Below are 25,434 nucleotides of genomic sequence, written 5' to 3' on the forward strand. Positions count from 1 at the left end.
CATCTTTATCTTTTCTGTAGCAGGAACTATATTATCTATCTCTTTACATGGTCCACGACACTCACCATAATGCCTTACACACCAAGAGTGAAAACAAACAGTAAGTTCCTAATGGTGGGAAACATTGAAAAAAGAGCTATGAGGGATTAAAACACCCAAAAGTCCTTATAATGTACAATAATGCTTACTGATACCAATGGTTCTATCTGCTCTCAGAGTCAGTTAGTCTTGGTTTATGATCTATAGTGCATGCTCTGAATACCCACAGTCATCATTAGCTTCAGTTCTTATTGGTCCCATTAATAGCGAGGAAAATTAGCCAATGAGGTGTGTGTGTCTGCAGCAAAAGGAAGTAGAAAGGACTAAGCTTGTGTTCCACTGGAGAGCTGTCAAAGATCCAGCAATTTTCAAAATGTGGATTCTATAAAAATTTACCAAAATCACACTGCCAAAAAGAAATGCCTTATTTTTCTACTATATATATTATATATATATATAATATATATAATATATATATATATACCCTTTTAAGCAAATTTACATAATAAAAAAGAATTTTGTATACATAGCCTGTTGTAAAATCTTTAGACTCTGACCCACAATCCCAGCATGTTTTATCTAAGAACCCCTTCCCCTGGCTCTATTTCTGGCAGAAAAGAAAGAAACTCAGTGCATCCATGGTTTCAACATGTGCTATAAGCCATTACTGCTTGTGTTTATTTTTTACTTTGATGCATAAATTATCAATATTAGCATTTTGAACACATTGGTACTATTTCAAACATGACTTCATCTGAATCTAATGGTATCAAATATTTATTTCTGGAACTGCATCTTTATTTTTATACTTTAAGCCAAGGGGAACAAAGCTCAAAATATAGATTTCTAATTCATAAACCACCGTTCAGGAATGTATCCACTGGGGATATGTGTAGGGAGGGATGTAGTTCATTCTAACTTCTAAAAACATGATAGATTATTCATTAATCAAAAATAACAGGTAATTTCCCCAAAGTGTCTACTTCTTCGTTATTTAACTTAATGAAACGGATTATACTGTAACATACAATGAGAATAACCATCAAGGTTAGCAGAAAAACACCTGTTTGTTTCACAAGAAAAATGACTATGGGGAGTTCCCTGGGGGCGCAGTGGTTGAGAGTCCGCCTGCCGATGCAGGGCACACGGGTTCGTACCCCGGTCCGGGAAGATCCCACATGCCGCGGAGCGGCTGGGCCCGTGAGCCATGGCCACTGAGCCTGCGCGTCCGGAGCCTGTGCTCCGTGGTGGGAGAGGCCGCAGCTGTGAGAGGTCCGCGTACTGCAAAAAAAAAAAAAAAAAAAAAAAAAAAAAGACTATGGCATTACTAAATGAATATGTACTCGTGCAAGCTTTCAAATGCTTAACAGGTGACATTTAATAGTAAGGAAACTAAATGCTTAAATAGAAAGGAGCAGAAACACCTGGGCAGTTCTGCAAGTGTGGTCGCCTATTTAACATGCAATTGCATTTTCAACATAATTAGTTTAAATGAGCTTCTAAATTTGGGTGATGTATTGCACATGTAATTAAGATTTAATTAAAAATGTTCTATAATAAATTGTTTTCCATTTCTGACAAATCACATTAGGGAGGTAGATTTTGATTTGGAAATAGTTTTTAAAATGTGTTAATCATCTGTGCTGAAAATATGAGAAAGACAAAAAGGAGCTCTGTTGAAAGTTACTTGGGATTTAAAAAATATGAGGTAAAGGGCATAATTTCCCTCCATCTTATGAAGTCTAGCTGAAGAGGACAGTGAAACTAACTCATCCACTTTTGTAAGCAGAAGCACTCTGAACATGATCTAAAGTACATGATATATAATTTCAAACTTTTATTATCAAAACTACTACATAGTAAGTATAGCCTGATGATTTAAATAACCTCAACAAGGCTTGGCACTAACCTGCTAAATCCTGAAACAGAGATGAAGCCCCTATTGCCAGTCCAAGATAAATTAAGCCACTGGACGAGAGTACAGCGAGGCTGCAGGAATTCCAGAGAGGTGTCATTTAGTTTTGCCCAGTATGGTTGCAGATTGAGGTGGATGTACTGCAGAGGATCACAGCAATGCTGGTTCAGTAGTTTGCAAGTCTGTGCTAATCTACACAGGTCTGGTAGTGTCAGATGATTCAGAATCAGTTGAATGAGCTACATAAAACAGAGAAACCAAGATCACCCAGACTGAAAAAACAGTATCACTTTTTGAAGCATATGATATGATCTAATAAAGAACGACAGTATCATACATTTTATAACAATACTTTCACATACTAAATAAATCAACATTGAACAGAATTATCCAAATCAGTAGTAACCATACATACATAAGGCTATATATACTACATTTCAAGAGCATTCAAAGTATATTCAATTCATGTCGACTATTTTTTTTTTACAGTGCAAAGATATATTTTGGTAATCTATTGAATAATACAATTTTTCACAGACTTAACATTTACTAAACATCGACTACACATCAAACACTAGTGAGAAGAGCTCCCACTTTCAGGGTTTCCAGAGTCCAGTGGGGACTGATAGGTACGATGATATGTTTTAATAGCTTGGATAGACGCATAGGCCGCTACTAGAGCCTGACCCAAGACACAGGCCTAACCACAGTGAAAGCGGACTTGGACCAGCAAGGCTCAGCTTTAAAGAGTGAGAGGCAAAACTGGGGAGGGGAAAGATTAGTTAGTGGTAAGAACTGGGTCACAGAGAGCCTCACAGAGGAGCCTGGATTTATTCTGAAAGCAATGAGGAGTCTTGAAGGGACTTATGTAACTGCAGAGTGACAGAGTCAGATTTATGGTTTAGAAAGATCATTGCAGGGGGCACTACTGGAGGCAGAAGGGAAACCCGCCTGGCGGCTACTGTAGATTCCAGGGAAGAGGAATCAGGGGCCTGCTTAAGGCAACTGGCAGTGACTAGGGAGTAGCTAACAGATACAAAAAAGTATTAAGGAGCAGGAATCAAAAAGCTTTTTATCTCTAATTAAAATAGTTTCTTTGAACTAGTTCAAGATTTGTTTTTTTCTTAATGGTGAACAGTCGGGGGCTCCTAAACTAATTTTCAAAGAATCACTGCTAAATAGCCTATTCTGAACCAAGAAATACTAAGAAAAAAAAAAATCAAATATTTGCTAAATGGTAAAAAAAATCTTTAGATGAGAGAGAAGGTTGAGTTTCTTACTTAATGCAGTGTATTTATCTAGCTATACGTTTTGATTTGCAATTATGCCCTTTAACCTAAATGCTCTTTGTCAATTTATTTAACTATGCGGGCCCAGTATTAAATTTAGGTCAGAATAACACTGTTTGAGGCCAAAATATGACAAAGAGTGACAACAACATATTTAAAATAAGCTTGAAGAGTACATATAAAATATGAGGATTGCTGACTAATACATATATTGAGTATAAGAAGGCTTGGGGTGTTTTTGCTATTTATTTATTTATTTTATTTATTTTTTAAAATTTCTTTTTGGCTGCATTGGGTCTTCGTTGCTGCATGTGGGCTTTCTCTAGTTGCAGCGAGCGGGGGGCTACTCTTCGTTGCTGTGCGTGGGCTTCTCATTGCGGTGGCTTCTCTTATTGCAAAGCACAGGCTCTAGGCACGCGGGCTTTGGTAGTTGTGGCACGTGGGCTCAGTAGTTGTGGCTAGTGGGCTCTAGAGCGCAGGCTCAGTGGTTGTGGCTCGTGGGATTAGTTGCTCTGCGGCATGTGGGATCTTCCCAGACCAGGGATCGAACCCGTGTCCCCTGCATTGGCAGGCGGATTCTTAACCACTACACCACCAGGGAAATCCCTGCTATTTATTTTTAACATTTGAACTGGGCTTTTGAAAAATAACATTAAGGTGTGTGTGTATGTGTTATAAAAACAGGGAAATGTAAGGAAATAAAAAATTAGTCTAGGGCTTCCCTGGTGGCACAGTGGTTGGGGGTCCGCCTGCCGATGCAGGGGACGCGGGTTCGTGCCCCGGTCCGGGAGGATCCCACATGCCGCGGAGCAGCTGGGCCCGTGGGCCATGGCTGCTGAGCCTGTGCGTCCGGGGCCTGTGCTCCGCAGGGCGGGGGGCCACAACAGTGAGAGGCCCGTGTAAAAAAAAAAAAAAAAAATTAGTCTAAAACCTCATCATTCTGATGACATGCAAATTGTCAACAAGCAAATTATACAAACAACAAAAGAAAATTCAGGTAAAATATTAGAAAATCCAAACACTGAAGGCAGGTAGAAAATGAGTTTTTCCCTCTCCAACCTCCAATCTAATAACCCCTCTGCCCCTTGGTAAATACTGCTAACAGTTTTTCTGATCTCTTCCAGATAAGTATGTATGAAATTCTATTCTTGGATTTGCACCAAAAGAATGATACTTTATACACTGTTCTGCACCTTACTTTTCTCATTGAATGATGTATCTTGTAGATATTTCTATATCTGCACATACAAATCCACCCCATTCCACCTTACAGATGTGATACACTAATTCAGCTAATTTCTCATTGATATATTTCCTGCTTTTTTCCCTATTATAAATAACACTGCAATATCATTTTGTGTATCTTGGCAAATTTTGCAAATACATCTTAGGGTAAATTTCATGCATTTAAAAGTTTTGATATAAACACAAAATTGCCCTTCAGAATGTTTGCATCAATTTACCACAAACAGGGCATAAAAGTACCCGTTCACTCATAACCTAGACAGCACTGGTATCAATACTTTAAATGTTGCCATTCTGAAAGCAGGAGAAGGAAAAAATAAAATAAAACAGAAACAAAAATAGTATGGCACTGTTGTCTTGGGGTTTTGTTTGTTTGTTTTGTGTTTGTTTTGTTTTGCGCAGCTTGTGGGATCTCAGTTCCCCGATCAGGGATTGAACCTGGGCCCTCGGCAGTGAAAGCATACAGTCCTAACCACTGGACTGCCAGGGAATGCCCTATTTGCTTTGTTTTTAACTACAGAAATGTAATCCTTTGCCAAGGGAACTGCCAATGTTCCCTTCTTTCCTGTTGGTCTGTTTCTAGACTCTATTCTCTTCCATTTATTTCTCCCATATCAATAGCCCTCTGGGTCAAATAAATAACTTTTGTTCTGACTTTTTAAAAGTTTATGTGTGGGAATGCACCAGATCCTTTGGTTGCGAATGAGACTCTATCTTCATTGTTGATCCACAAATATCAGTACTATGGCTTCATAATGTGCTTTATTATCTGGTGGGACTAGTGCTCCCTCCATCACTCTTCTTTTCCAGAATTTTCCTGAGCATTTTCATAGTTTTTAGGTGAACTTTTCTATTAAAAAACAAACAACAAATTATGTTTGCATTTTACCTGGAAGTTCATTGAACACATAGATTACTTTAAGGAAAACTGACATCTTTAATCTTTACTTCATGGTGTCTTCCTACTCAAGGGCGTGGCATGATTTACCATTTAATGACCTTTTTTGATCCTAGAGTTCCTAAAGCTACTGATTTTTATCTATTAACTTTGTAACCTGCCGACTTACTTATTGTTCCAAATAGTTTTTGGTCTCTTCTCCTGAGTATTCTAATACAAAATCATATTGTCTGCAAATGATGATAATTTTACAGCCTTCTTTCCAAAAATCACGCCTCTCATTTCTTTCTCCCATCTTCCAGCATTGGATAGTATTTCCAGAACAATGTTAAGTAACACTGACGTCTTGTTCCTGACTTTCAATTGTATGTGAGGCACATATGTAATTAAAAAATTTTTAGTAATTACAATTTTTTAGAAGTCAAAAGAGTTTAGTTAATGATACAGTACTGTATACTTGAAAGTTGCTGAGAGTAAATCTTATGCATTCTCACTACACACAGTCACACAAAAGAGTTAACAATGTGAGGTGATGTATGTGTCAATTATCTTGATCTTGGTAATCACTACACAATGTATATCAAATCATGTTGTACACTTTAAATATATACAATTATATTTGTCAATTATTCCTCAATGAAGTTAAAAAATAAAATAAATTCAAAAGAAATAGGTGATATTAATTTTAATATATTTTATTTGATGAGATATATTAAAATGATCATCTCAACATGTGTTCAACATAAAAATTATTACTGAGATACTAAATCTTTTTTTGTCATATTAAGTCTTTGAAATCCTGTGTGTATTTTACACTTTCAGTTCGTCTCAATTCAGATTAGACATAAAGTGCTCAACAGCACATGTGGCTAGTGGCTACCATATTGAACCATGCATTTCTAGTGTTTGATAATTAAATATGATGTTAGCTTTTGGTTACTAATATTTGGTAGCAGACAATTCGTAGATAGATTAATAAGGTATTTACTTTTTAACAGACACTGATAGAAATTTGGATATCTATCCAGCTTCCATTTGTCAAACAATTTTGTACATCTACTGAGACGATCGTAGGATTTTTCTCCTTTGACTATGATATTATTTTATAGCACTGTACTATTATCATATAGATTCTCTAATACCTAAACACCCTTGAATTCCAGGAGTACATCCTGAATAACTTTTTGTATTATATTTTAAAATAATTCTATTCACGATATTTTGTTTGCAGAAGTAAAATTGGTCTGTAATTTTATTTTTATGTGCTAGAGTACTATAACAGCTTCACTAAGAAGTTAAAAACTTTCCTTTGTCTTTATGCTATGAAAGACTTTAAATAATACAAGATTTGATCACTTCTTAAATGTCTGAAAGAACCTATGAGCCATCTGGGCTTGGCAACCGTAGGACCTTAAATATTTGTAGAATGAATTAAAACTTTGTTGTTTTAACTACAATATTAAAACCTATTTCAGTAAAACTTTTAAGCAGTTAGTGAAAAGAGGCATTAAAAGTTAAATATATCCATGTATCAGAGGATAAATAATTTACTTTTTTCCAGATGATTTATAATTTAAATAACTCCCAGCAATTGCTGGCATCATTCCAAAGTCACCAATATTAAAAGATGTATATTGTGTGAAAACATTTTCTGATCCTTAATATTATACTTTAAGTAAATTTCAAAGTAGAAAAAGAATAATGAAGTTATTGAGACCATGACATTGGCATGTGAAAAAGCACTTTTGGATTCTGATTAAGCAGAAGATAACAGGTTTTAGGCCCACAAGATAATACCCATTAATTATTACTCATCTAGTATCTAGTGTCTGTCAAAAGATGTTTTTATATGGGGGTATCCTAGCCTAAAGAACCATTTGACACCATGCTGAAAGTAAGATGTTGTATGTCTCAAAACACAGCTGATCTGCCCTTAAAACCCACTCTACTCATAACACAATTATTTCCAACTAAGGAAACATTATGTCACTTGACATATTTAAATGTGGGTTTTTTTTTTCCTTTAAATAACTTGGATTATATAATTTGGGCAACTTTTAAAAAAAGAGTTTCTCTTTTTACTCACTGTGAGATCATTCAGTGTTTTGCAGCATCAACTCTTTATGCATTGTACTGCTTTCATCATGGCTAATTAATGTCCTTCAGGACGACTGATTCTATCTCTCGGTTTCGTCCATGTGATTTTGTTGTATTGATTAAACCCTTTGCATGTACTGGAAGCTTTTACTCTTTATTGGCTCCTTCCCTACAGCATAAAAGCATACTGAAATCTCTCCCAGCTTGCATCACAAACAGAAACCTTCCCACCCTGCTACATCTTCTGCCACTCGTCTTTTCTCCTCTTAAAAGATAAATTAGAGCAAACAATATCTATAATAATTTCATACTCTTCCTCATTTTGATATGCGTTATTGAGTGTGACATGAAGGGGTGGAGTGTTAGGATGCCAAGTATTATTCACTATTGGTGGACAGTCTTGCCCATGATTGGTGTATATTAACAGAAATATTTTTCTGCTTATGCTCAGAGAGCAGACACTTTTTGTCTCTGCTTCGCCCCTGCTCCTTGATGCCTTAACCAGATATGGTAAGGTTTTTCTCATCTCTCATCCTACGGTCATAGTTCCATTGAACTGATAATGGTAAAGGATTATCAGAGATCTCCCGATGACCAAAACCAGTGGGCACTTGTCACTGAGCTCTCTGCAGTGGTGTGGCCGACCACACCCATTTTATGTTCTCTATACCTCTTTAGCATCCTATCGTTGATTTTAAGACAATCTCATCCTTGGCCCAAGTGCCTTTTCTGACTTGTCTTCCTCTACTGGACTCTTAGATGTTAGCAATCCCAGAATTCTTTTCTTGGCCCTTTATTCACACCCTCAGAGTTTTCCTGGTCAGTTTCATCTACCATGGTAGCCCTCTCCTCTTCTGAGAAGACTCACACAAATGTAAACTCAGACCTGCCTCCTGCATTTCCATCTCACATAGCAACTGCCTACTGTCAACTTCTCAATCAGAGAAGTTGGCTTTGATGAATCACAGGCACCTCCAAGTCAATGCACCCTTCCACCTTCACCCACTGGTTTATGATTAATGGCATATCCATCCACCAGGTCATTTCAACCAGAAGCCTGAAAGGCCTTGTGATGTTCTGCTTCATGTCCACATTCAATAGTTACTTTAATTTCTACCTTCTGCATCTCTAGAATACTCCTCCGGCTTACCTCCTTTCCCAACCTTCCAGTACCCAGAGCTTCATAACTTCTTGCCTAAACTTCTGCAGTAGCTCCCCGACTGGTATCCCTGCTTCCCACCTTGACCTCCTTTTGGTCTATTCTTCATTTACCAACAGAATAATCTGAGAAGGAAATCTCATTTTGTTATTCTTCTTTTAAAGTAAATAAAACTTTCAATGTTTCCCTACTGACTACAGAAAAGGTTCACAATCTTCTTCATACCATGACACATACGAAAAACAAACTTTACATGAGGCCAAACACCTGGGCAATCATTCTAACTGTGGGCCAAAGCATGTGCAAAAATGCCTGCATATTATGGATAATTTCTGGAATGCTAGCTATTATTCCACATCTTTCTCTCCCACTAAAAAAAGCATATGAAGAATTCAGAGAACACAAGAAAGTGAGTGTGAAATTATTATAGGTATCATCTTGGATTTGTTCTAATTTTTTATCAAAAGTAAACGATTTATAAAATCTAAGGTCTCTATGACTCCCCTCAACTGATTCTGCTGCGTACAGGAGAGACACAGCAGCCTGAGGACCACTGGCTCAAGAGAGAAAATGCAAACCTCTCAGTAAAACCCACAGAGCCCTCTACAACGTGGCAGGGTGGCCTGTGCACTGCCAGGACTGGGATGTCCCAATCACTGTCATCTGCGTGGAAGGTGGCCTCTGGAGTGATGCACCGAGGCAGCCCTGAGCCTGTGTCCAAGTTCATCTCTTGCAGCTTCTGCTATCAAATCCTATTCCAGCCACAGTGAAATACTGGAGTTCCCAAACAGGTCACACAGTTTCACTTCTTCTCACCTTTGGACACTCTCTTCCCTTTGCCTGAAGTTCCCGTTATTCATTTGAATGTGATATGTTAAGCATTTTACCAGATCTGGATAAAATTCAACACACTCTTTAAAATACATTTGTTGAATTTAAATCTCTATACTGTAGTTTTGGGAAATGGGTAAGAATCAAGGAAGTGAGCTTCCTCCAGATGAGCTGCTGCCACTGCTGCCAGGACAGACCCTCCTTGAAGCCCCAGGGAACAACACTGTCAACATCCCACGCTCCTCTCGCCCAGCTCAGCTGCTCCTCCATCTTTCCTCCCTCCTCCCTCTAAGGGCCAGGGTGTCTTGTCCACCTATGAAGCTTCCTTCCATAACACAAGACTTGACCTAGAAGGCCTGGGTTGGATCCTGGTTCCATGGCTTACTGACTGAATTACCTTGGATCCTTAAATTCATCTTTATGTGGCAACTTTAGCTACTTCACAGGATGTACCATAGCATTTGAACTGTGAAATGTTGACCAGGCATTATAGTTCCTGTTAGGCACTCAAGAGGCTACCTTATTGTTCCATGCAAGTTAAGCTACTTGTATTATTACAATGAAACCTGAAATACCCACCAGTGTGGAAGGGGGATAGTTGAACTGGTGAAAGTTTAAGTTTATAAAATTTTCTTTAAAAGATCTGATTCTATTATTTGTAACCACACACAGCTCTTCTCAGCAGGGGAAGGAATGCCTGGCCCTACTCTCACCCCAGGGGGTGTGCTCACGGCAGTTGATGCCTGGGAGCCAGGAGTGCTAAATATACCCTGGAAAGGCCCCTGTAGTGACACACTGAAAACAAGACTTTAGGTAAAGGGCACTCTATACCTGCCTAGACCAAAAATCATAGCTAGTTAGAATACAGAATAGAGTTAGTATAGAAGAGTATATGACACTTGGAGAAACTGCACACTATTAAACAGAATAAGCATTTCTCTCACAGTCTTATTAATACTCTTATTTTTCATAGCAAATCATCTTTAATATAACCGGTATCAAGTTAAGCACATATTGCCCATATTAACACTGTGTAATTATGAATTAAAGTGGAGTGTAATTTATCATTGCTTTATGTATTTTGGTTATTGTTAATCAGTGACAAAATAACATATATTTAATAGTTTATCCAGAATCACTAAAGTCAATCCAAAACAAAGGTGGTGAAGTTACTGAACACAATTTTGTCTAGTCTTTCCAAAATCAAAATACACAATACATCAGATTATGTATACCTTGCTAATGCTCCGATTTCTCTGACATCTAGCAAAATAAACATTAACATCTAAACATTTTTAAATGATAGTATGTCCAATATTGCTACTGAATATCTTTGGCTTACCTCATAAGGTAGTTTATCAAAATATCCATTCCTTGTCCCTTCCCTGAGGGCAATACTGCTAAACTTTTTGTTCAGATTGTCCATTCCACATCCATTCTTTTCTTCATAGTCATCTTCTAGATCATTCATATCAATAAGTGAAGTCTTGAGAGAAAGCACTGGCTTGTCCTTTGTACCATGTAATACAACTGCATCTAATTCAGTGTAATAATCCAGAAGAGAACTATTTACTTCCAGCCGTATAAGGTTTGTGGGAAAATTTATCTGCTTAATACAAGGTTTAAACTGGCGAGCCTGGGAAGCATTCACCTTCGTAGGTTTCTCTGTCCAAAGAATCTCCCATCTGCCAAAGAAAGAAACTTCCCTATAATACAGTTTAGAATGAGATTTACTGTTACCTTAATGTTAGGGGCCCAGCCCAATACGTTACAGTGTGAAGCAAAAGCATTAAACAAGGTGGATAGGATCAAACCAAGAATTGTTTCCAGGACATGAAAAAAATTTAAAACCTAAATGCCATAGACCTTATTACTTAAAATATTTTTACTACTTAAATTATTTTTACAACTCCTTAGAAGGTCCTTTTTGGCATATTTCACGTTGGTAAGTTAAAAACTGGAATAGGTAGTCAAAGGTACATGACCAACATTCAGTTTTACAGATAAAGTAAACACCAAGTATTAAAGCACACAGTAGAAAGCACTCCTGTGTGCATGCCCTAAACCAGCGGTGGAAACTTAACTTCTCACCTTGCCTCACGAAGGTCTCCTTCTCTGTTTCTGTTACTGGTGCCATACAAATTCAAAACTTTCATTATATTTTTCTTTGGCCACAGCACACAGCATGTGGAATCTTAGATCCCCCCACCAGGGATCAAACCCGCGTCCCCTGTGCTGGAAGCGTGTGGAGTCTTAACCACTGGACCACCAGGGAAGTCCCAAAACTATCATTTTCTTTGATTTTCTTTTATCCAGTCATTACATTTTATCAAAGTTTTCATGAAATTGTCTCATATGTGCCCTTCTCCTAAGTTTCCATTATTGTCATCTTTTAGTCATCCTTGTATCCTCCGTACCTAGCAAGTAGCTAACACGTAACAGGTGAATAACATTTTCTCCTATTCCTTCAAAATGAACTTCTACTTTTCATCCAGGTTAATCATTACTTTCCAGATAATAAACTTATTTCCACACGAAGGTGTTTGCTCATGTTGTCTTCCCCTCCCAATGAAATGCCTAACCTACAATTATCTGCCCATCTTTTCTTCAAGGCCTAACTCATATTCCATGTCTTTATATAGGTCTTCTTAAAAAATTATTTTCCAAAATTATTTAAAGATTCTTCGTAACATAGCATCATTATATATATAATATTCTCCAATATATGGCATAAATAACCATTTCTCTAATATTGTTTTCTAATATAACAGAGAAAATTAAAAACACACACAAAAATACTTCAATAAATACTTCTATTTCTATTTATTTACTTTAGCTAGCAGAACTTTTACATAGATTTTATGTCAAAGATTAAGAACATTTTTAAGTCTCCCAATACATACTACAAACTGCTTTCAAAGAAGCTTATGCCAACAGTATGTAAGAATGACCACTGAAAGCACTCTTTATTTTTAAAAATAATCTTTAATTTCACAGTGACCCAGGTCTCTGTGACATAATTTATAATTCACTGACTACTAATAACACTTAAAATGTTTCATATGCTTATTAATCATATCAAATTTTTCCCCCTCCAATATATTGTCAGTTCATTTCCTTGCCCCAATGGCCTATTTACATTTAATGAATTTTATTTTTTTTATACAGCAGGTTATTAGTTATCTACTTTATACATATTAGTGTATATATGTCAATCCCAATCACCCAATTCATCCCACCACCACCACCCCCTACCCCGCCCCCGCTTCTCCCCCTTGGTGTCCATATGTTTGTGCTCTACAGCTGTGTTTCTATTTCTGCCTTGCAAACTGGTTCACCTGTACCATTTTCCTAGATTCCACATATATGCGTTAATTTACATTTGTTTTTCTCTTTCTAACTTCACTCTGTATGACAGTCTCTAGGTCCATCCACGTCTCTACAAATGACCCGGTTTCATTCCTTTTTATGGCTGAGTAATATTCCGTTGTATATATGCACCACATCTTCTTTATCCGTTCATCTGTCAATGGGCATTTAGGTTGCTTCCAGGACCTGGCTATTGTAAACAGTGCTGCAATGAACATTGGGGTGCATGGGTCTTTTTTTTTTTTTTTTTTTTTGTGGTACGCGGGCCTCTCACTGTTGTGGCCTCTCCCGTTGCGGAGCACAGGCTCCGGATGCGCAGGCTCAGCAGCCATGGCTCACGGGCCCAGCCGCTCCGCGGCATATGGGATCCTCCCAGACCGGGGCACGAACCCGTATCCCCTGCATCGGCAGGCGGACTCTCAACCACTGCGCCACCAGGGAGGCCCGCATGGGTCTTTTTGAATTATGGTTTTCTCTGGGTATATACCCAGTAGTGGGATTGCTGGGTCATATGGTAATTCTGTTTTTAGTTTTTTAAGGAACCTTCATACTGTTCGCCACAGTGGCTATATCAATTTACATTCCCACCAACAGTGCAAGAGGGTTCCCTTTTCTCCACACCCTCTACAGCATTTGTTGTTTGAAGATTTTCTGATGATGCCCATACTAACCAGTGTGAGGTGATACCTCATTGTAGTTTTGACTTGCATTTCTCCAATAATTAATGATGTTGAGTAGCTTTTCATACGCTTCTTGGCCATCTGTATGTCTTCTTTGGAGAAATGTCTATTTAGGTCTTCTGCCCATTTTTGGATTGGGTTGTTTGTTTTTTTAATATTGAGCTGCGTGAGCTGTTTATATATTTTGGAGATTAATCCTTTGTCTGTTGATTCCTTTGCAAATATTTTCTCCCATTCTGAGGGTAGTCTTTTCGTCTTGTTTGTAGTTTCCTTTGCTTTGCAGAAGGTTTTAAGTTTCATTAGGTCCCATTTGTTTATTTTTGTTTTTATTTCCATTACTCTAGGAAGTGGATCAAAAAAGATCTTGCTGTGATTTATGTCAAAGAGTGTTCTTCCTATGCTTTCCTCTAAGAGTTTTATAGTGTCCAGTCTTACATTCAGGTCTTTAATCCATTTTGAGTTTATTTTTTGTATGGTGTTAGGGAGCGTTCTAATTTCATTCTTTTACATGTAGCTGTCCAGTTTTCCCAGAACCACTTACTGAAGAGGCTGTCTTTTCTCCATTGCATATCCTTGTCTCCTTTGTCATAGATTAGTTGACCATAGCTGTGTGGGTTTATCTCTGGGCTTTCTATCCTGTTCCATTGATGTATATTTCTGTTTTTGTGCCAGTACCATATTGTCTTGATTACTGTAGCTTTACTTTATACTGTAGTATAATCTGAAGTCAGGGAGTCTGATTCCTCCAGCTCCGTTTTTTTCCCTCAAGACTGCTTTGGCTATTCAGCGTCTTCTGTGTCTCCACACAAATTTTAAGATTTTTTTGTTCTAGTTCTGTGAAAAATGCCATTGGTAATTTGATAGGGATTGCACTGAATCTGTAGATTGCTTTGGGTAGTACAGTCATTTTCACAATACTGACTCTTCCAATTCAAGAACAAGGTGTATCTCTCCATCTGTTTGTGTCATCTTTGATTTCTTTCATCAGTGTCTTATAGTTTTCTGAGTACAGGTCTTTTGTCTCCCTAGGTAGGTTTATTCCTCGGTATTTTATTCTTTTTGTTGCAGTGGTAAATGGGAGTGTTTCCTTAATTTCTCTTTCAGAGTTTTCATCATTAGTGTATAGGAATGCAAGAGATTTCTGTGCATTAATTTTGTATCCTGCTACTTTACCAAATTCATTGATTAGCTCTAGTAGTTTTCTGGTGGCATCTTTAGGATTATCTGTGTATAGTATCATGTCATCTGCAAACAGTGACAGTTTTACTTCTTCTTTTCCAATTTGTATTCCTATTACTTCTTTTTCTTCTGACTGCCATGGCTAGGACTTCCCAAACTATGTTTAATAACAGTGGCAAGAGTGGACATCCTTGTCTTGTTCCTGATCTTAGAGGAAAGCTTTCAGTTTTTCACTATTGAGAATGATGTTTACTGTGGGTTTGTCATATATGGCCTTTATTATGTTGAGGTAGGTTCCCTCTGTGCCCACTTTCTGTAGAGTTTTTATCATAAATGGGTATTGAATTTTGTCAAAAGCTTTTTCTGCATCTATTGAGATGATATGTTTTTTATTCTTCAATTTGTTAATATTGTGTATCACATTGACTGATTTGCGTATATTGAAGAATCCTTGCATCCCTGTGATAAATCCCACTTGATCATGGTGTATGATCCTTTTAACGTGTTGTTGGATTCTCTTTGCTAGTATTTGTTGAGGATTTTTCCATCTATATTCATCAGTGATATTGGTCTGTAATTTTCTTTTTTTGTAGCATCTTTGCCTGGTTTTGCTATGAGGGTGACGGTGGCCTCATAGAATGAGTTTGGGGGTGTTCCTTCCTCTGCAATTTTTTGGAAGACTTTGAGAAGGATGGGTGTTAGCTCTTCTCTAAATGTTTGATAGAATTAGCCTGTGAAGCCATCTGGTCCTGATCTTTTGTTTGTTGTAATATTTTTAATCACAGTTTCAATTTCATTACTTGTGATTGGTCTGTTCATATTTTCTGTTTCTTCCTGGTTCAGTCTTGGAAGGTTATACCTTTCTAAGAATTTGTCCATTTCTTCCAGGTTGTCCATTTGATTGGCATACAACTACTGTCTCTTATGATGCTTTTTATTTCTGCAGTGTCCATTGTAACTTCTTCATTTTCATTTCTAATTTTACTGATTTCAGTCCTCTCCCTCTTTTTCTTGATAAGCCAATGGCCTATTGAGATCCAGGTAAAAACTGATTACAGCAAGGCATTTAGGGAACTGAAATAGACAAAAGAGTATGAAACTCAGGGGAGAAATCTGAGCTGAGACTATAGAAGTCATCGACATACAAGTACCATAATGGTCTTTAGGCCAAGATTGGGGCAAGAAAGGCATATAGCACCACTCTCAGGAGCAGGGAAGTCTGGTTAATTTCTACCTTTAGGAATAAAAGCATAAGTCAGAAACTCAATGGGATTCCAGTAAACATAGCACTAACCATAACAGTAGGACTTTTGCAGTTAACAGAACCCTTATAATCATCCCGTATTTGTTAGATTTGTTACTTCTCTCCTGAAAACTAGGAATAAAACCCATCAAACATATAAAGAACCTGTGAGTATTTGTATTCAGAGACAACCAGAAAGTAGGAATGGAGAGACTGGTCCCTCTCTACATCCAATCTTGGGAGGCAGGGGAAGAGTTCTAAGGAACAGAGCAGGTTGTGGCAGATTTCAGAAGGAAAGGAAAGCTAGCTGGGCATCTTCTCACTTTCTGTGACAAGGCAGAAAAGCAAATTTGGAATGCCAGCCTAGACCTAAGAAGTGCCCCTAAAGCCTAAACGCAAAAATCTTTAGGGTTTCTAACAATGGAATTGATTTGAACACTCTACTGAAAATCCACACAGTTAAATAGAGCTAGCCATACAAGAACAGAAGTATGAAACATTTAGAACCATGTTCATGGAAAAACGCATTCCTAATCTTGGACAGTACATTTCCAAGAATCCTGGGGTAAATGGTGGAAGGTATTAGAAAATTCAAACTGTGGTTTTACTCCTCCTTTTGTTGCTGCTGGAAAATGACATGAGATGATGCTGGAGGAATGTCTCATGTCCAAGAAACAAGGACCACTCAGGACCCTGTGAAATAACTGCCTGTACTGGTTCACAACACATGTGGACTAAACCAGCCTATTTTATTGTTTAACTTCAATTAGAAGTTTTTATGAGCCTTAACAGAAACACTGAAAATGTAATATAGAAATCACCTCTGCCAGGTCCCTTGCCAAGCACTGATTAGAGCAGAAATATTCTACTGTAATAATGTATTAATCTACTAAAGTTCTCTCTCTCTCTCTACCTTGCAGAATGGACAAGGTTAAGATGATGCTTTAAAATGACTTCCTTAACATTTCTAGCATGTTTAAATGTTTAATGCTATGTTAGCATCATTTTTGCTTCTGACTTTATGTAGCATAAACATTATATATTTAGTTACATATATCATAAGTTTAAATATGATAGCATACTTAAAGTTGAAAAATATCAAACCTTATCAGTTATTAGAAATATTTTTAACGTCTAAACATAAAAAATTCAAGTATCATTAGCTTATTTATATTTTATTTTGATTTTTCTTGATAGCCTAAGAAGTAATAAAGAAAAGTGGTAAAAAGATGGAAAAATTATTTTATAGGTCTGTGGCCAGTTGAATTAATACTAACTCTGAGACCAATACAAATTGATTTGCGGGTATCTATATTTAGGTGTTTTTGTTTAAAATTCTAATAGAACTAGAATATATTATTTTAAAGTTAGAAAGAGAAAGATATCTATGTTACCCAACAAGAGAATATGTCAATATCTTTTTTTAAAATTACAGTATGGTTGATTTACAATATTATAATAGTTTCAGGTGTGCAACATAGTGATTCAATATTTTTACAGATTATATTCCACTTAAATTTATTATAAAATAATGGCTATATTTCCTATGCCAATCTCTTTTTATTCTAGAAAATTAATGCCAGAATTTAAAAAACTAGTCAGTGAAAATAAGCAAATACAAGCAAATGCACATGTGCATGTGTGTACACACACACACACACAATTTTCCATGAGATAGCCCTGACTCTTAATCCTCTAGACCCAGAACAGTGATGAGATTAAACTGCTTTAAGTCATGGCCTTTGTAGTCTGCACATTTATGTGCTGACTATATATGCCCACACACTGTATTCATCTACTGGACAAATCTGACAAACACTAATGCCCTTTGTAAGTATTTTAAATCTACAGTATCATGTGCAAAATTCAGCATGGAATCCCTATCAGGCTGCGCTTTGTCTGCACTTGGAGCCCTTAATTCTGGGTTGGTAACCAGCATTCTCTTTACCAGCCCACTTATTTCTCCTTCTGTTGATTGCACTGAATGCCTACTATATGTCCAGTGCTTGGACACAAAGCACTCTGTCTCTGTAACTGTTGACCTGTTGTTACTCACTGAGAACATCTCTCTAGGGCTCCCAGGAAGCAGCAGGTAGACAAGAGAGGAAGAGAGATGTTCATCAATGGAAACCGGAGAAAGCAAGTTTTCTAACATATTCAGGTTGGAAGCCAGACACATGGATGCAGAGCTTCCTTATAACCAAAATTCCCCCTGGTTAGTAAGCACATCTAGTAACCAGCAAAAAGAAAGTTCTCTTGCCAACACTGTTCCATTTTACCTGCTGAAAGTGAAGGGATAGAATAGGAAAACAAACTAGAATAAAATTAAAGTACTCTAATAGGTACACCTACTCACTCCCTGCTTCCCAGCCTGTCTCTAATTGTAACTAACAAAGTGGCATCTGCTTTAAAAAGAACTAACCAATAAAGGGTCTGATCATTTCTGACTTAAATGACAAAATCATGCTTCTTGACTCCCAAAGTCAAGGGGACCAGACTATGACCAATTCGTGAAATCATTGCTTAAGCAACTTCCTTTGGCAACAAATTCTTTCTGTGACGGCCACTTTCTTTCTCCCTGCTTTCTTAACTTCAATATTCTGTAGTGAAAATGCTTTCAACACTCAAAAAAAAAAAAATCCATACCACTAAATTTTATCCCCAAATAGCTTTATTCCAGCTTCCTTAATATGACCTCAATTTGTCATTCTCTTCCTCCTCTTTCCCTGTCTCTTTTCCCGTGTGTAACCCTGCACTAGCCTTTTTTCTGACTCTTACACAAGCATCTCTTAAGATCTTATACTCAGAACCAGGACACTCTATACTACCTTTTTTCTTTTCTCTTAGTAGAGCACTAGGCCCGAAGTCAGAAGACTTTGAGATCTTACAGAACTACCTGTAACTTTCCTACCTCACTCACTGAACAAAGAAATGCAATCAGACAAAATGGAGAAAGACTGCTTTTAAATTTTAAATGTTCTGGGACAAGTTCATTTCCCATAAATTCCTGAGCTACTCCAACACACTCTCTTATTTGCTAACTCCGAAGGGAGAAATAAAACCGTATGCAATTAATTAAAGTAACAGGCAGTACAGTCCAGTGGTCCCTAAACCACAGTGTGTGATAGAGCTTTCCATGATTAAATGTGAAAAACAAAGAATACATTGGTATATATAAAGATATGCACACATATACATGTAAGTTGCCAACCGCTCTTTATTCGAGATTCTGAGCATGCTAATTTCTCAGTATAAACTGGGGTTTCTTTTATGAAATAATAGTGATGAAAAATGATGTTGGTAGCAAAGTAAATAATCTGACAACCATATATCAGTTCTCTAACTTTTATTATCAATACCATTATGTTTACCAGTTTACTGGAGTTGACTTTCTCTACCTGTGCTCTGCTTAGATCTCCTGGTAGGTCTGGTGCCCATGTCCCAGATGTGCAGGCTTGCTCCTAAGGGCTCCCACCTGCAGCCTTCTACAGAGAATTACATAGGCTCCCAGAGCCTCCTCTTCATCCTGACAGTGGCATATGCCTGGAAGATTTCCATCCCCCCTTCCCACTCCCCCAGCTCACAGCCCAAGACAGACAGGCAGGAGCATCAGAGCCCAGCTCCCGGGCAACTGTGCCTCCAGGCTGACTGGGATTTCACAGGACTTTGCATCCTTGCCTGACTTCTTCCCTTCCCTACAGTGCTTTCCCCACTCCCTTATCTTCCCCACTCCTTACCAGTTTCTTCAGGAGCACTTCCTTAACAAATCTTTGGTAGAGGAACAGTCCTCTCAAGGTCTGCTTCTGGGAAACTGGATCCAAGAGCTCTATGAAATCCCAAAGCTTTTGGCCCTTCAACAGCTTGTTCTCTCCACTCTGGGGCTTTTCTCACTTCTTAGAACACCAAGATCTCACCTCATGGTTTCACCTTTGCATGTGGTATTATCTCTCCACCTTTCCTGCCCAACTAAAGCTTCACTCAACCCTCAGGTCCCAGTTAAGTCACTTCCTCTGGGAGGACTTCTCGGAGCCCCACAGGTTAGGTGTTCCCCTCTGCCAGCACATGCACCCTGCAATCTCACGGCCCTCTTCCAGGCTGGCCTGTAAAACTCAAAGAACAAGACACACATCTGTCTGGCTCTGTTTTGTTCCTGGCAGTGAGTGGGCAGAGAAGGTGTTCAATCAATGTTTCTGACTATCTAAAGAAATTCACCAAAATGTTAACAGTTACTGAATCTGGGCAGAAAAACTGTGGGGTTTTTTAATATATATTTTCTTTTTTGGCATTTTCTAACAAGTTTTTTTAAACACTGAAACTGATTTCATAATCAGTAAAATTTAAAAGGCCCTTTTTTATTCTGCAATAATATATATTGGTTAGCTTCTTTTTCTCTTAAAAGTTAATGGTATTTTCTATGGAATAAGCCTAAAAATCAGTTAGGCAAAGTAGAGATACATCTATAAATAAAGTTGTCACTTTGATCACAATCACGCACTACAGCTCTCAGCTAGGAACCCAAGAGCATGATTCATACTCAAAATCAGTTATGCAGACATTAAGTTTTAGATCAGAGGAAAGACATTACATGTTGCATAGATCTTACCTCCATATTGGTTCATCTTTTTAGAAAAAAACTAGATAGCTTTGTAGGAAAGAGGCAAAAAATGACAGAGTCCAATGAAACAATTCTCACATAAGAAAGGATCCTACTCAAAGTACTTTTTTTTTCTCCTCAGGAAAAAAAGCCTGTATATTAAAGGATGCTGGTTTCCTGTTTTTTAAAAAAACTGACCCATTAATATAATATTGTTCACAATGAATTATCAAAATCGTTCTGATAAGAACACATAAAGATTATACCAGCAGTCTCCAGCTTGAGTTGAGCTGTACTCTGCATTTGCTTCCTGGTAGACTGGGAGGTGCCCCCTGGGAGTTGAGGGGACAGGGACTTCAAGAAAGCAGTGTGTTAGATGCAAACGTGCAACATGATCTGCGCCCTCACTCCTCCACAGGCAGCTGGGCTCCTACAGTTTAACAGGGGTCACAGACTGCCCTTGGGCTAGAATAAGCTCATAAGGGCAGAGATTTTTGTCTATTTTGTTCATTGTTCACTAATGTATCCTCAATACTCAGAACAGTGCTTTAGCACATAGCAGACACTCAAATATTTAATGAATGAATCAAGCAATATAAAGGTTAAAAACTGATAAGATCAATAAGTACTCGAAAAATGGACAAATAACATGACAGACAGTTCAAGGAGAAGGAAATATAAATGGCTCTTAAACATGAGAAGATATTCAACCTCAGAGATGATAAAAGCATTTCAAATGAAAGTTAACATGGGATAACATTCTTCCCCTAACATTTTTCACCTAACAAATTGACAAAAATGCTACAATTTATTAAAACACTCTGTAGGTGAGGCTTCGGGAAAACATGCATGCATATACATTGCTGGTGGGAATAGAAATAGGAGAGCCTCTTTGGAGGGAAACTTGGCACTACGTATTAAAATTACAAATACATAGACCCGTGGCCCAGCAATCTTTCTGGCAACTTATCCCACAGATATACTTGCACACATGCGAAATGACTCATGGCAAGGTTATTCACTGCATTAATATTAATAATAGCAAAAGTATCGAAACAACTAAGAACCCATCAATAGGGGAGTTGTTAATAAGTCGGGGTACACATACACTGCATTACTTGCAACTGTAGAAAAGAATAATGAAGCTCTCTTTGCACTTACATGAAAAGATACAATATACACCAGTAAGTGAAACAAATAAGGTACAGAACAATGCAAATAGTGTGCTTATTTTTGTGTATAAAGTAAAATAAATACATTTGTATTTGCTTATATCTGCATAAAGAAACTGGAACAATGCAAAGAAGTGGATAAAAGTGGTTTCTTTGAGGGAGGGGTGGATCCTAGGCACATGGAGAACAGGGTACATGCAAGACTGCATTATGTAATTTTTAGATTATTGAACCATGTGAATATATTACCTAGTCAAATACTTATATTTTAAAAAATCAGGAGGCTGAACTATAGAAACGAGACAGAGAGAAAGATAGAGAGAGAGAGAGCACCTTTAGGGAGAATGCATGAATACTTAAGGCAACATTTACTTATTTTAATTAATTATTTTTTTTTGGCTGCACTGGGTCTTCATTGCTGTGCGCGAGCTTTCTCTAGTTGCGGCGAGCAGGGGCTACTCTTCCTTGCAGTGCGCGGGCTTCTCATTGCAGTGGCTTCTCTTGTTGGGGAGCACAGGCTCTTGGCACACGGGCTCAGTAATTGTAGCACTTGGGCTTCAATAGGTGTGGTTCATGGGCTCTAGAGCACAGGCTCAGTAGTTATGGCGCACAGGCTTAGCTGCTCCGTGGCATGTGAGATCTTCCTGGACCAGGGCTTGAACCTGTGTCCCCTGCATTGGCAGGCAGATTCTTAACCATTGCACCACCAGGGAAGTCCCCAGCATTTATTTTTAAATGAATATACTTGTTACGAAAACATCCACCTAAGATTAAAGTTAATCCCCTATGGACTTCCTCTAAGGTGTCACTCTGTAGGTCGACTTTGAGTTACTCAAAGTATTTAAAAGCAGTAATATGATGCTTGTTTGAAATTACGTTAGAAATCATATTTCCAACTAACTTCTCAGATTGGCCCATGTCCCAATTGGTTCAAATCGTGCTTTTCATTTACAGTAAGTTCACACACAAATCTCACAATCCATGATTATTATGGTGTGAGGTTTTATAGGTATAAAGAATGCATTACATTTCATATGTCTGATCTTTCTTTCCCTATCAGAAAACTAAGGAAAATTTTAAAAATCGAATTTGTTTAAATGACTTAAGAGAATGCTTCCAGTGAAAAAAGACCTCCAGTATTAAAACCACCACAACCTTTCAGCCATAGAACATGGTCATTAAAAAATGAGTCTTACCTGACTTCAGCTGGTGGACTTGGGGAATAGGGATTTGCAGAACAAGCTAGAATTCTAATGACTGCCCCAGGATGATAGGTTTCCAGAACGTGAACGGCTGTAGGATACACCTGTTGTTCAAAAGCAAGTTCCACATAGTCTTGGCTCTGGAAATTAGGCGGTGTCCTCTTAAATGGCACAGGAGCACTGGGACACTGATCCCACCATGTTCCGTAAGTTCGAAACACAGCTGTCTGAGTGAAGTCACCAGAACTCGGGAATACATTTGGTACACCTGCTAAGTTCCACATGGTATAGGACATGCTATTCTCACTCCCATAATGGGAGCTGAAATCCACTACTTCTTTGGCATACTGGACCACCTCTGCATTGAGAGGGGAAGTCCGGCTGTTTGCTTCTATAGTTCTATGGCTGTTCATCATTTCTCCTCTTGTAGCTGTCCTGGCTCGGCGCCGAAGGCACATATAATAAAACATAGTCAGAACTGTTAGCATGGGAAAGACTGGTGGCATCTAGGTGTGAATTAGGAAGCTTCAAAAGGTCAGGTGTCCTCGGTAAGACGCGTGAACTCTTTGAAGGATGTTCTAAAAAAATGAATGGCTTGTTGAAGTAAAATAATTTAAATAAACAGAAAAATGCATGGATAAGGTAATAAACAGGATTTTTACCCAATGTAACTTCCCAGAATGAAACAGAAAAAAACAACATTCACGTAAATGAGACTCTCTGGTATAATTTATCTAAGGTACTTTTAAGAAAACTGAATACTGAAAATGTATACAATTTTATGCTATATGGGAAGCAAAACTGATATTATAAGGCAATGGCAGATGTATGACCCAAAAAAACCTATTTTATGCAAAATTATAACTATCCTTCAAGAAATACTAAGTCCTTGAACTTTTAAAATTAAAATTATTTAAAATATACGAGGAGCCACTAAAATACTGCTGTAAATCCAAAAGGATATCAGGCATTTTATAACTTCACATTTTAACAAATGATTCCCTATTGTTAATTATGACTCACTTCCGAACATGCGAAGTACAGATTCCACATTATGGGAATATAGATTTCTGGAGCTGACAGTTAATCCAGACCAACTATATTAACTGCCTCACACATCACAGATCACCAGACAGTGTTTAATTTATAACCCCTAGCATTATTTGTGAGGGTAGTCCATGGCTGGTTGGCATCTGGTTTGTTGCCAGCTACTCTTAGAAATCACTCACCCCAGACAGAATGGTCACAGGATACATACCAGAAATGCAAAGGTTGGCACTCATCCATGTGGCCTGACAATTACACTCTGATTTCAGGTACAAATGTTGAAACATGACATTCTTTTACCTGTAAGACAAGAGTTTTAGAAAATATTTTTATTTCTGACTTAGGAAGTCAAATATCCCAACAAGATTATTATCATAGATAAATAGCTACTTATTAGATACAGAACGTTCAAACTGAGCACATCACATTTTTCTGAATTGTGTGGACAATTTTGAATAATTAATATATTTTAAAAATTTTATGACAGAATGGAATAAAAATATTATTAATGAACCCTTTTTATATAGAGGTTGCAAACCCATAGCTTATGGGTCAAACCATGCCAGCAGATATATTAGAACCAAATAGTGATTTTTAAAATTTGGAGGAGTTTGCAACCTTTAACAATCAAGAAAACCCTGTTGAGAAGAGGCCTGGTGGCCGCTCCTGTTCCCCGCCAACTCTACTAGTTTACAACACAGGCCTGGCCCCTGTCTGCACTGACTAGTAATCTCTTGTCTACACAAACAGGGAAATCAAGCATACTCATTTTTCTACCTGTAAAGTCTTGAGTTTAACTTCTCCTAAGTAAAAGAAGGAAAATAAAACAACTTTTCTTTAGTAGAGCAAAACGTTAACACTAAGATTATAAAACATAAAACGCCTCTCCAACCCAAAACCTCTTAACAGTTTTTTGTTCTTACGTACAAGATATAATCTAAATCCCTTGGTTTGACATTTCAAGGCTCTCCTCAAGCTAGACCCATTTCTTTTTGTCTAATGCTGTAAACTCTTTCACTTTCTAAACACCCTTCATATTTTACTTTAACTCTACCTCTACATTCCTTTTCCAACCACTTTGTTCCATAAGTAGGCTTACTATCTGGTACCACCTTTGTATCAGATATATACCTTTGTTCCACGAGGGCCTACATTAGGACCAAGTTTCTTGAAGGAAGGAATCTAGCCAAAGATTTCATTTATCAAAGTACTCAGTACACAGTAGGCACAAAATATGTCACATGTTGACAGAAAGATGATGAGCAAACAAAAAAATTATACAAATCTAAAATAACTTAAAATTAGATAACAGCAGCCTCTTCCTCTCAATCCCAGCCAGATCCAAACACACTGAAATGCCTGACAAAATATAACCAGCAAAACAGTAAATAAAGACCTGAGTTAGAAACAAATGAGGAAAACCCACAGTTGTGAGAAACAAAGAGGAAAGTCAAAGGGCGGAGAGCAGGAGCTGA

At 37.7% G+C, this 25,434-nt stretch overlaps 1 protein-coding gene across 2 annotated transcripts in view; it reads right to left on the bottom strand.

The window, feature by feature from the left end:
• Positions 1-23,418, bottom strand: part of FBXL4 (F-box and leucine rich repeat protein 4) — a gene marked incomplete at its 5' end in the record, with an annotated part of 54,298 nt that extends 30,880 nt beyond the window's left edge. For both annotated transcript variants that reach the window (XM_079716510.1, XM_079716509.1), the window contains 3 exons: positions 1,949-2,193; positions 10,816-11,158; positions 22,907-23,418. In XM_079716510.1, coding sequence (XP_079572636.1) covers positions 1,949-2,193; positions 10,816-11,158; positions 22,907-23,418 — 1,100 coding nt within the window. The remainder of the gene's footprint in view (positions 1-1,948; positions 2,194-10,815; positions 11,159-22,906) is intronic.
• Between the last annotated feature and the right edge of the window lie 2,016 nt (positions 23,419-25,434).

Source organism: Hyperoodon ampullatus (genome assembly GCF_949752795.1).
Source record: "Hyperoodon ampullatus genome assembly, chromosome: 12".
NCBI classification, from domain to species: domain Eukaryota; kingdom Metazoa; phylum Chordata; class Mammalia; order Artiodactyla; family Ziphiidae; genus Hyperoodon; species Hyperoodon ampullatus.